Raw genomic sequence first — 13050 nt, 5'->3', positions numbered from 1 at the left:
AATCTGTAGACTGCTTTTGGCAAGATTGCCATTTTTATTATGTTGATCCTACCAATCCAAGAGCATGGGAGATCTTTCCATTTTCTGGTATCTTCTTTGATTTCTTTCTTTAAAGACACAAAGTTCTTGATATACAGGTCTTTCACTTCCTTGGTTAACATTATCCCCAGATATTTGATGCTGTTTATGGATATTGTAAAGGGTGAGGTTTCTCTGATTTCTTTCTCAGTCACTTCACAATTTTTAAAAGGTGTAAGTTGAATTAATTCAGCAGCATTTATAATCAGGTGTACTTTAACAGTTGTTCCTTCCTGAGCAATCAAAAAACTGAAAAACATAATAGCATACAGTATCCAGACTCTCTGTGTATTTTCCATCTTTATGTGGATTATTTATTTATCTATTATAAAGGTGTGGATTGTAGGATGATAATGCTTCTCTCTATGTCTAATATCCATATATGAGTGAGTACATGTCATATTTGTCTTTCTGTGACTGGATTGCCTCACATAGAATGGTTTCTTCTAGTTCCATCCATTTGCCTGAAAATTTCAAGATTCCATTGTTTTATTTTCACTGTGTAGTACTCCACTGTGTATCATATTTTCTATATCTATTCTTCAGTTGAGGGACATCTAGGTTGCTTCCAGGTTCTGGTTATTACAAATAATGCTGCTATGAACATAGTTGAACAGATGTCCTTGTTGTATGAATGCACATCCTTTGGGTATATACCTAACAGTGGAATTGCTGGATCTTGAGGTAGACTGGTGGTTCCCATTTTCTGGAGAAACTGCCATACTGATTTCCAAAGTGACTGTACAAGTTTGCACTCCCACCAGCAATGGAGAATCATTCCCCTTTCTCCACATCCTTTCAAACATAAAGTTTCATTGGTGTTTTTGATTTTAGTCATTCTGTTGGGTGTAAGGTAATATCTCAGAGTTGTTTTGATTTGTATTTCCCTGATGGCTTAGGATGTTGAGCACTTCTTAAAGTGTCTCTCAGCCATTTTTAGATTCTGCTATTGAGAATTCTTTAGTTAGTTCTGTACCCAACTTTTTAATTGAATTATTTGTGTTTTGATTACTAGCTTCTTGAGTTCTTTTATATTTTGGAAATAAGTCCTCTGTCTAATGTGCAGTTGGTGAATATCTTTTTCCCATTCTCTAGGCTTCTGTTTTTTTATTGTTGATGGTGTCTTTTGCCTTACAGAAGCTTCTCAGTTTCAGGAGCTCCCATTTATTAATTGTCATTCTCAATCTGTGATACTGGCATCAAGTTCAGGAAGTAGTCTCCTGTGTCAATTTGTTCAAGGGTACCTCCCATTTTCTCTTCTAAGAGGTTCAGTGTAGCTGTATTTACGTTGAGGTCTTTGATCCATTTAGACTTGAGTTTTGTGCATGTCATTGTGGATGTGGATCTATCTGCAGTCTTCTATGCACCAGCATCCAGTTATGCCGACACCATTTGTTGAAGATGTTTTCTGTTTTCCATTGTATAGTTTTAGTTTCTTTGTCAAAGATCAGGTGTTCATAGGTATGTGGGTCAATATCAGGGTGTTCAATTAAATTCCATTGGTCTACCTGTCTGTTTACTGGCAAATCGAATCCAAGAACACATCAGAAAAATCTTCCACCATGATCAAGCATTAGGCTTTATCCTAGGGATGCAGGCATGGTTCAACACATGAAAATCTATCAATGTAATCCACCATATAAACGAACTAAAAAAAACCCACATGATCATCTCACTAGATGCTACAAAAGCATTTGACAAAATCCAACACCCCTCCATGATAAAGGTCTTGGATAGATCATGGATAACAGGAACATACCTAAACATAATAAAGGCAATATACAGCAAACCGACAGCCAACATCAAACTAAATGGAGATAAACTCAATGTGATTCCTCTAAAATAAGGAACAAGACAAGGTTGTCCACTCTCTCCATATTTCTTCAATATTGTACTTGAAGTTCTTGCGAGAACAGTAAGACAACAAAAGGAGATCAAGTGAATACAAATTGGAAAGGAAGAGGTAAAACTTTCACTATTTGCAAATGACTTCAAGCTGTACTATAGAGCTATAATAATGAAAACAACTTGGTCTTGGCACAAATACAGACCATCTTTTTGTATTTAACTTTGTTGATTCAAAAGAAGTTTCTAGAGTTTCTGGAACCATACTGACTTCCTGACTGGTTGTAGCATTAGTTTGGTATTATGATTATCCGTGGTACCTTGGATCAGCTTACCCTCAGTTGGCAAAAACATTCTCATGTATAAAATAAGTATAAGAACATTGTTTATGTTACAGGATGGCTTTCAGATCATGAGACAAGGCATTGATAATACATGGGCTACTATAATTAGCAACATTCCTACCATACTGTAGCCACAAAATATTAACCAATGCCATCATCCTTGTCTGTCTCTAAATAGTTCTTCAAACTTGACCTCTATTACATGAAGTGAGCCTAGTTCTTTGGCTGTTCCTCTAACTTTTTTTGCACTTCTATTTCTATTTCCATTTGATTTTCTTCCTTGAGTATCTGGGCCCTTCCGAACTTCTATGAGTTCTACATAGAAGTAAGGCTTCTGTCTTTAGCCTTTGATCTTTGTGCATGGAGCCCATTTTTCTACTAAGCAGCTGATCCTGGCCACTCCTTCATCCAGTTCCCCTGGGGGTAAGCACATGCAGCTGCACAAGTGGCAATTACTTCCTGTGGAGAACACCAGAAGAGGCACTGAAGATTCAGGCAAGGTTCCTGGTCTTAGAAACATGCTGTGTTCTCTTACCATTAGCCATCCTCAGCTTCCTGACCACTCTTTCCAATTTCCCTGGAAACCTTTGCTAAGCAGTTCGCTGATACTTTAAACCCAACCCATCTTAAGCCAATGTCATCCTTTCTACCACTCCTCTTTATCTTTTATTCCTTAATACATACAAAGAAAGTCTGTTTTTGTCTCCATCACTTTCTTATTCAGTAGCTGGAAGGGGTTCCACACATAGTCTCAGTACCTGTTACAATGACAGTAGCACAGATCACATGGTTGGATAACAGAAATAATATGTGCCAATTAATCTAGAAATGGCTCAAGAGGAGAAGGGAGTCACACTGACCTTTAATGTTTTACGATTGTCTTCCTATCTGTCAAAGCATTCCACAATCAGTTCAGGGAAGTACTCAAGCAAGGTTGATAAGGGGAAGCTTTTTAAAGTCAAGATTAATATTTAGCTTGGAGTTCCTAGTCCACATCAAGTCCTCAGGACCTGCTACAAAGTGATTTTTTTCTTTTTAATTTAGTTGTACAAGATGAGTGGTTTCCATGCAGTTTGTACTTTCACTCTGAGCCCATTAATTCTGTAATTTTGCCTCTCCTTTTCAGAAGATTACTGGAAGGCTTTCAAAAGTCAGGGTTCTTGGGACCAGTGGTCTATAAATCACTGCTCTTTGGAGGCTGAACTAGATTGCTGGTGGAATCAGAGTTTTTACTCCCAGGGTGAGCACTGCCAAGTTCAGCTGGTTATATGCCTTCCTCTGATTTATTCACAGTCTGGCAAGTTGGCAAGGAACAGTGCCAAGGAGCAGCTGACTGCCCTTGGTTTGTTGTCCTTAAGGATCTTTAGTTAATGACCTGAAAAGGATGCCCAGGGCTGATAAGAACACCCGCTCAGCTAATGTTGACCACTGTGCAAGCTCCAGTTCTGAGCTATCTTCAGAACAGATGGATGATAAGTTGGGGTGAGGCTTGAGGTCCCTTCCATGGGTGAAGGAACATTTGATGCTGGACTTGAGCAAGGGGGAAGGTGCAGGAGTTCAACACAAGTATTAACTTCCAGAGGCCACAGGGGGAAGGTTGGGAGCTCAGCACAAGTATTACCTCCCAGAGGCCACAGGGAAGCATTGATGTGGTAAAACAGGGTCTGCCTCAAAATAGTTCCACTTGAAGTAGGGAACTTTTGCTGGGTTCTACACCCAGACAAAGACTATAGGCAACAAAGACTGGTGGAGGAGGAGAATTAGCCTCTCCCAGGGATGAGCTTTCTTATTCATTGTCCCAAGCTCCATCTACACAAACACCAAAAGCAGACTCAGCAGGTTGCATTTATATATCCTTATGAATACATATTAGACATTTATATGTGTGTAACAATAATAAATAAGCTATCAACTTGGAGAGTGTGAAAACACACAGAAGAGCACCTAAAAAGGGCTGGAGGGAAGGGAGGGAGTAATATTATCCTATTTCAATTAAAAACATACTTAAAATAAAATTTAAAAATAAGCAACTAACATATTCCCACTTAGAAGAGGTTAAGAGGTAAGGAAAAGTCTGAGACAGTTGTGGGAAATCTCCACCAAGGTTTCGGTGATTACTAGGTTAGCTTTGTTATTAAATCAGTCCTCTCCTTATCTCCCCTCCCCTCCCCTTCCCTTCCTTTGTCTCAACACCTATTCCAGTCTTAGGGAAGACAAGGGCTTCTCAGTAAGACAGACATTTTCACCCACTGAGACCTCAGTGGCTCCAGTGGGCAATTCAGTTTCATTTCCTGGTCTGTGTCCCCAGGTTTGTCTCTCCAGGCAACCTAGGCAGATTTTCTGAGTCTCAATGACTTCATCTAAGAAATGAGGTATCCAGTATGTTAGTATTAGAGTGATCACCACACAATCACTATTGTCCCCGGATTTCTCTTGAGAGGAAATCTAGTTCCATGAGTGATTGTGACAGGGCAACAGGGTGTTTGGACCTATTCCAGGCAAATGTAGGTTGCCCTGAAGTTTCTGAAGAAGCATGAAAGCTATGTGTATGATATGCATGTGGTAAGCACTCAACTGATTCCCCTGTCTTGTCCCCTCCACTACTTTCCTGCCACCTTCCTTGAGAATATTTAACTGTTCACATGAGAATAGGGATGAGTACAACCTGCTGGCATTAGTATAGCCTATTTGCAATCTATGTCCTAAGTGACAAGCTTAAAATAGCAATCAGACAGCATTCTTTTTCTTACAACCCTCAAGTTTCCCTGGCTGACTGTGCCTATAGGTGACATTTCTCATGATGCCCTTTAAGATCTTACTTATATTCCTACCTATGGCCAACTCCAGCCTCATTCCTCCCTAGTAGTCCCTGTACACTATGCTGGAACCCCAGGGCCTCTGCCCAGTTTGTTTGCCTTCTGTCCTTCATTAGGTGGCCAGCATCTTCCACCTTTGGCCTCAATTATGACGGGCCTTTCTAGTGATATCTTCCTAACAACGCTCTACAAAGCAGCGAGGATATCTTCCTAACAACGCTCTACAAAGCAGCGAGGAATTCCACTTTCCCGTTTGATCTTCATTTCTCTCTACAGCCATCCTTTCTCTTTCCAGCAACAAGAGAAATAACCAAAGAATAAATGCATGTAGATCTGGCCCTCAGATTCCTTTGTGTACACTATTGGGCCACAACCTTCATAAATATGGCAACGGAACTGCATGCACATGTTTTAACCCTGACTTTCATTTACCATCTGTTATGAGCTCTGATTTCTTTAGGCAGTTTGTACTAACAGGATCACCACACAGCAAGTGCTGATAAGGCTTAGCAGCTCACTAATTAAATGAAAACAAATTGAAACCTCCTCTGTGCCTGGAGGTTCATGGGCCAGAGGTTTATCTTCAGAAAGTACAGTGCTATTGCTCACCTGTAGAGCCACACAGGTACCAGGCCTACCTAGGATCCTGATCCTGCCCTGTTTGCTGCTCTGGTAGCCTTCAGGCAGTGGTGGTGCAATGCAGGTGCCTAGTGTAGGGGGAGGAAAATGGTCCATCTCAACAGCCTGCATGTAAAGTCATTTAACATTACACAGATACATTTGGGCATCATTACTACAAACATGGCAAGTTATCTAAGTTCTTTGCTCCAGTCTTATTAAGAAAGTATAAAATTAAAAAGCTTGAATTTACTAAAATACCATATTTACTAAGACAAGAATGGGGATATAAATAAGAATTTATGGCTTTCCAGACATCTGTTTGGACTTTTCTATTTATTGGTCAAATCATCCAAGTGCGGCAGGACCTGAAGCATATCCAAAACTTGTTTCCCAGGAAGTGGTAGAGTCCTGAGATGCCATGGTCTAGGATGGTTTGATATGTGGAGGGCAATATGACAGAGAATGTTCAAGAGCACTGCACTATACACACACACACACTCTCTCTCTCTCTCTCTCTCTCTCTCTCTCTAAATTGGGCAGCAAAATCATTGTAACTATCTGAGTGGATGATTTCCCACATAAAGACCTGCTGAAGGTGTGGATTCCTTGAGTTCTGTAGTGGTTCTCAACCTGTGGTTGCAACCCTTTGAGAGAAAAATGGCCCTTTCACAGGGGTCATAGAAGACCATCAGAAAACACAGATACTCACATTAGGATTCACAATAGTAGCAAAAGTATAGTTATGAAGTATTTTGGAATCACTATAACATGAAGAACTGTATTAAAAGGCCACAGCATTAGTAAGGTTGAGAACCACTGCCTTATATTGTAGAGTCCCTTTATGTCTCACATTTACACAGGGATATAGATTAATTGGTCATTTGTCAAGGAAATTTGAGCTATGTACTGCACCAGAAGAATGGAAATCTGTAACATTAGAGATACAGCTGAAAGGTTCCTCTTTCTCCCTTTCTTTTTCTGCTTTTCCTCCTTCTTCCTCTTCTTTCTCCTTTCTCTCTTCTTGCTCCCTTTCCCCTCCCTCCTCCTTCTTCTTTCATGTACTGGGCCTTGTATACTTATTTCAGCTCTGAGCTTTTCCACTCTATTTCTGAGTTATATCACCAGCCCTAGGAGGATATTTTTGTGTGAATCCAATACTTATTTCATAATAGAGAAAAATTTGGACAGTATAGTAAAAATGGAATGAATGATGTCTGGTGGACACAGTCACTGATTTACAGAGCTCTAATAATTTCAGGTGACTTTAAAAGGCAGAATGGCAAATGTTCTTTTCATGCTTTATTCAAAATCACCCTGAATTAGGAAAACTGCTTCCTAGGAATTCCCAGACAATAGTTCTCTGCATCTATGAGAGAATTTGGCTACTTTCTCTAATTTATTTTGAGTTCTGATACAGACAAGTGTCACACATGGCTCATGCATCAATCTGTCTGTGTCTGGTCATGTTTTTCTTCTTGGGATTACATAATTTTGTCCCTAATACCTCTTTGCAGGTATTCAGTATGACACATACTTCTGTGAGTTCTGGGACTCTATCTGGCCTGGACCTGTGTAGACCATGTCCATGCTGCCATCATCTCTGTTAGGTCATATGTGCATTGGTCATGTATCTATCTATAAGGCGCTATCTTCTTGGTGTCTTCCATCCGCACTGGCTCTTACAAATCTTTCCACCTCCTCTTTGGTATAGTTTCCTGAGATGTGATGGGAGGGGTTTGATAAATACTACTTAGTGTTCCAAGATCTTTCACTTTCTTCAGAGAGCTCAGTTGTGGGTCCCTGCATTAGTTTCCGTCTACTGCAAGGGAAGATTCTTTAGATGATGGAAAAGCAAGATCCTATCCATGTTGTACGAAGTGATTATGTTGCTATGATCTGTTAGTAGTACAACAGCATTTTTCCCCCTAGGCTCACCCTGTATCTTATCTCAGATTCTCAGCCACTGAGTAGTGTCAAGGATAGGCTTAGACTCTTGGAATGGGCTTTAAATCAAATAAGATAGTGGTTGCTTCCTTTTATAACTTTTGTGCCACAATTGCAGGCAGATCACCATTGTAAATGAAAGGGTTTACAGATGTGTTGGTGTTTACTTTTCTCCTCTGGCAACATGCAGAATATCTTTCAGTACCATGAACACTAGTCCATAGGGGCAAAGACTCTAAGTAAGCACCAACTAGATTTCTCCATGTTCAATGAGATATGTTAATGTTATTTACAGCATTAGGCCTTACCATCACTTTATGGAGAGCAACCAATAGCCTTTGCAATACCCTGATTTGTTTGGAGGTTTCCATAGTGTGTCTTTAGTCAATAGTTTAATTATATGTAATTGATTTCTGGCATTGGAGGTTCCATTTGCTGCTGATAGAAGTCCAGTCAGGACTTTGTTTTCTCTGTTATTTGGTGATTCCACTCACATTTATCACACACACACACACACACACACACACACACACACACACACGAGAGAGAGAGAGAGAGAGAGAGAGAGAGAGAGAGAGAGACAGAGAGAGAGAGAAGCTTCTATAGGTTTCCATATGACTCCTCAAATGGCCCTTAGTGTTAGCTGTTCCTCCCCATGTTACTTCCTCCCCAGTTCCCTCCCCTCTACACTAAGTTCTCCCATTCTAGTCTCCTACTTCATCTCTCCTTAACTATACTTTCTAGCTCCCCTCCCTTAAAAGATCCTTCCCTTACCCTGGTACTTTACTCTATAGCTAATCTAAATGGTTGTGTTGATTATGGCATGTCTATGAAAAGCTTAAAAGCTAATATCCACATATAAAAGAATATATACCATTTCTATCCTTTTGAACCTGGGTTGCTTCACTCAGGATGACTTTTTTTCTAGCTTTACCCATTAAACTGAATTTCATAAATTTTTGATAGCTGAGTACTATGCCATTTTGTAAATGTACCACATTTTCATTGTTCATATGCTGATGGGTGTCTAGACTGTTCCCAGATCTGGTTGTTATGAATAGAGCAGCAATGAACATGGTTCAGCAACTATCTCTGCAGTAGAATGTAGATTCCTTTGTCTATATATGCCCAGGAGTGATATAGCTAGATGTTGAGGTAGCTCTCCATCTTCCTGAGGACCTGCTATACAAGTTAGCACTCCTACTAACAATGAATGAGTGTTCCCCTTACTCCTCCTCTTTGCCAGAATGAGCTGCTTTGTTTTATTCATCTTTGTCATTTTTACCAGTGTAGGATAAAATCACAAAGTAGTTCTCTCTTGCATTTCCCTAATGACTAGGGATGTTGAACATTGCTTTAAGTGTTTCTCAGTCACTTGTGTTTCATCTTTTGAGGATTCTCTGTTTACAGGTGTATCCCAAGTTTAATTCAAGTTATTCATTTTCTTTTCCATTTTTTGTTCTTATATATTTTAGATATTAGTCCTCTATTTGATGTATAATTGATATTTTTCCATTTTATGGTCTGTTAATTTAGCTTAATGATGGCATCATTTGCCTTAAAGGAGTTTCTCAGTTTTATGAAGTCACTTTTATTAATTGTTGATTTTAGTACCTGTGCTAATGGTATTCTGTCCAGAAAAATCTTTTCCTGTGTCAATTAACTCAAGGTTATTTCATACTTTTTCTTTTTTCAGGTTAATTGCACCTTGACTCATTTGGATATGATTTTTGTGGATGGTAATAAGTGTGGATATATTTGTTTCTTCTACATGTAACCATCAAGTTTGACCAGCACCATTTGTTGAAGATGATATCCTTTTTCCAATGTATATTTCTGGGTTCTTTGTCAAAAATCATAAGCCGTAGTAGTGTGGACTTATGTTTGGGTCTTCAATTTAATTCCATTGATCAATGCATCTGTTTTTATGGCAATAACATGCTGGTATTATTGCTACAGCTCTAGTACAACTTGAGATTGGGGCTTGTGATACCTCCTGCGGTTCTTTCATTATTTGGGATTCTTTTATCTATCCTGAGTATTTTGTATTCCCATACGAAGTTGAAAATTGTCCTTTCAAGATCTGTGAAAACTGTGTTGGAATTTTGATGGGGATTGCATTGAATTTACCTTTTCCTGGCCCAAGGCATGTGTTGATGGCATGTTTATAGGATCAGTAACAATTGATAAATTATGGTTTTCTGATTTGTGGAATGTCTTACCTAAGTACTTTCTCTGATCTTGTCTGATATCAATAGTGCCCATTCTAGTTTACTCCCTATTATTGTAATAAAACACTGACCTAAACCAAGACAGAAATGCAAACTGTTTATTTGTTTTATGCTCTTACTTAGGGAAGCCAAGGAAGGAATCTGGAAACAGCAACTGAAGCAGCTACTATGAAGGAACACTGATTTTTGTTTGATCCTATGCTCATATTCAGCTGTTATTCTTACATAATCCAAGCCCATGTGCCTGGAGTGACACTGCCACAATGGGTTGGCCCCTCCTCCTTAAGTTAGCCATCAAGAAAATGCCCCACAGAAGTGCCACAGACTAATATAATGGAGTCAATTCCTCAACTGAGGTTTTTTCTTTGTGGTTACTCTAGTTTATATCGATTTGAAAGAAACTAAGCAGCACAGGGCTCAAGGACACAAATGCAGAAAACACAGTGGTGTCTGGTAGAGACTCCTCCCTTGTTCACAGCACTGGAGAGAATCTACATCACATGCAGCATCATCACAAGGAACCCAAACTGAAATCATGTCATCTCTATAGCACAGTTGTTAAAAAAACTCTCAGGGAACTGCATCATCATTTCAGTGAAACTGTAGCAAAAAATAAAAAACCCTGAAAATTTGAAGGCTTATCACAGATATACCAAAAAAATAAAAAAGACATTAGTAACTGTTACTAAAAATTCTTCCCAATAAGCAATGCCTATCCTATTTCCTAAGGGCCCTGGGATATACAAAGACACTGTTCCACTGAGGTTCACTGTGGGTAACCTTATAACGCATAGGTGAGGGATTGCTTAGGGATGTGGATATACCTCCCTCATCAGGCCACACCTGAAATCCTTAACCAGAAGGGATGAAGGTTTCCTTGCAGCCACATAGATTGAACCTCCTCTTCTAGTTTTCCCTGGCTTATATATTCTATTCCTTCCAGGAAGCCACACACAATGAAGACAGTTATACACAACAGGTGGTAGGGATCAGATGGATACTAAGTGAGGGTCTTGTGAGCTTCTCCATCCTCCACAAAGGGCCTTACACAGTCAGCAGTCTCACCTGGGATGATCTCCTAAAAGCTAATCCCCAAGGTGGTTGCTTCGGTCAGAAGACAGTGACTCACAGCAGCAACAGAGAGCATTTAATTTAAACAGAAGTGCTGTGTTTCTAGAGACAGTTCATGACTAATAAGAGAACTGGCAGACTGCAAAAATGCTTAAGGAAGTTAACATTTTGGGGTGTGGCAATGCTGTTATGAAGTAGCAGAGGTGAAAAAGATGCCAACAAATGGAAGTCTGCAAGTCAGATTCATTCACCCAAGATTTGTTATGTAAACATGAAAACACAAACATGCTGTTTCCTCTTTTTGCTTTTTACTGGCTCAGCAAACAACTGCAGTTAAATGGGATTAGAAGAAAGACATGAAGTTGTCCTGGACACATGCTTTCCCCAGCTTGTCCTGAACACTGGCAGTGAAGTTTCCCATCAGTGGAATTTTTTTCTGTTGACTTCCTGACAGCAATGTGGCATATTAATGAATTATATATCTCCATGAAGAATAAGTACATGATACTTCTTCACTCTGCATTTACAGTTAGAATACTGAAGAATTAAAAACTGAAGGATAGTATTTATGATGATGCTAATGATCCCAGTTGATGCTGATAAATAAACATGAACAAACACTTGACAAAGATTTTAGACTACGATGGTGTTGGTGTTTGCTTGAAGATAACCCTGCAAGTAAAGGCCTTGGAAGATTTCCAGGTGTTTAATGAGATGCTGTTCAATCTCATTGCAATAGTCTCATACTCCTCAGCCCAAGAATAAGTTAAAGAGTGCAGACATAAAAAAGCTGCTAGCTTTGACATGGCCACATATGCAATTCTTCACGGAGCAGTAGCAACCACAGTAAATGTAAGGATGAGAATGTTGAACATGAAGGCATCAAAAATGTTAATGGTGAAAATTGTGTGTAGTCATCAGTGAAGTTGGCTTACAGTGTGACAAATAGGAGAACAAGTTATATTTTGCTTCTGTAGATTGTCAAGGTGAGGGATATATTCATAAGCAGCTTAAAAACAGCAAATGTGAAATTTGGGTATAAATGTCTAACACACATAGGTAAACTACACAGACAACTTTCACTGTTACTTTTAATTGATGATGCTGACATTTTCATTAAGTTAATGATGCTGATATTCACAATCAGAGCTACTTCTTAAAACAGATTCTTTAAGAACAATTATTTGTCTCGGTACGATTGAGTAACAGTACTTGGCATTCAATATTTTCATGTAAAATGGTCTTTTCTATATGTCAAATATCCACAGTTCAATCCAGTGATTTTAATGTAGTGTATTCAGTTAAAATTCTCTTCTAACAATGGAGTTAGCATTGTGTTAATCTCCACTCGGAGGCTGGCTCCTTCTTGGACTAAGGACAATTTGTTAGACTCATCCATTCTTGCAACAGACTGAGTGTTAGTGAGGGCATATGGCTCTGCCATAAATCAACCACCCAAACCCTGATGTTTCCTAGCCAAGGAGAAGGACTAAAGAAAGGATTTTCTGTGAGTTTCTTTTTTAGGTGTCACGTTTAAAATACATAGTATTTTAGGGTTTGTTGATGTGGTATGCTAAGCACTCTTTAAATTCTACTTTTGGGATAAACGAGATGAAGAAGAATTTTGTAAGGATCATGAAAAGTCTGGACCAGAATTTATTATAAATTTAACAATAAAAATTTGGACTTTTGTTTTGAAGTGCAGGAAATGTTTAGTGAATTATGTTATTGAATTAAGTAAAATAGAGTCAATGTTATAGATTCCAGTAAAATGTCTGTTTCTATGGGTGGGCTTGTGTTCTCTTTTACCTTCCAATTAAAGTATGAAGCCCCATTTAGTATAGTTTATGTATGAATTTAGTGTTTAGTCATAACAGCCTCCTTATTCCAGAGTTTGGGTGCATTTGTTTCTCCTCTGAGTTATCAATAGCAAGGAGCTTTGGTCTACTGTTGGTGCATGAAATTTTAGTGTAATCCATGTATTTGTTTCCCTGTCACTCTTATGAGGTGCACCTGAGGCCATGTGCAGTTTCACTGCTGAAGGATTTTATTAGGGTGTTTATGCAACACTTGCAGAAAGCTTAAACATCATCCTTAATG

General features: G+C 39.0%; 1 protein-coding gene across 9 annotated transcripts in view; it reads left to right on the top strand.

Annotated features, from left to right (window-relative positions):
• Rp1 (RP1 axonemal microtubule associated) overlaps positions 1 to 13050 on the top strand; it is a 370803-nt gene that overhangs the window by 328201 nt on the left and 29552 nt on the right. For all 9 annotated transcript variants that reach the window (XM_040741510.1, XM_040741511.1, XM_040741505.1 and 6 more), the window contains one exon: positions 9345 to 11802. In XM_040741510.1, the coding sequence (XP_040597444.1) occupies positions 9345 to 9425 (81 nt within the window). In that variant the 3' untranslated portion in view covers positions 9426 to 11802. The remainder of the gene's footprint in view (positions 1 to 9344; positions 11803 to 13050) is intronic.

Source organism: Mesocricetus auratus, unplaced genomic scaffold (genome assembly GCF_017639785.1).
Source record: "Mesocricetus auratus isolate SY011 unplaced genomic scaffold, BCM_Maur_2.0 Super-Scaffold_6730, whole genome shotgun sequence".
Classification (NCBI taxonomy): Eukaryota; Metazoa; Chordata; class Mammalia; order Rodentia; family Cricetidae; genus Mesocricetus; species Mesocricetus auratus.
Note: the sequence above shows the minus strand (reverse complement) of the source record. Positions and strands in the feature narration are given on the sequence as shown.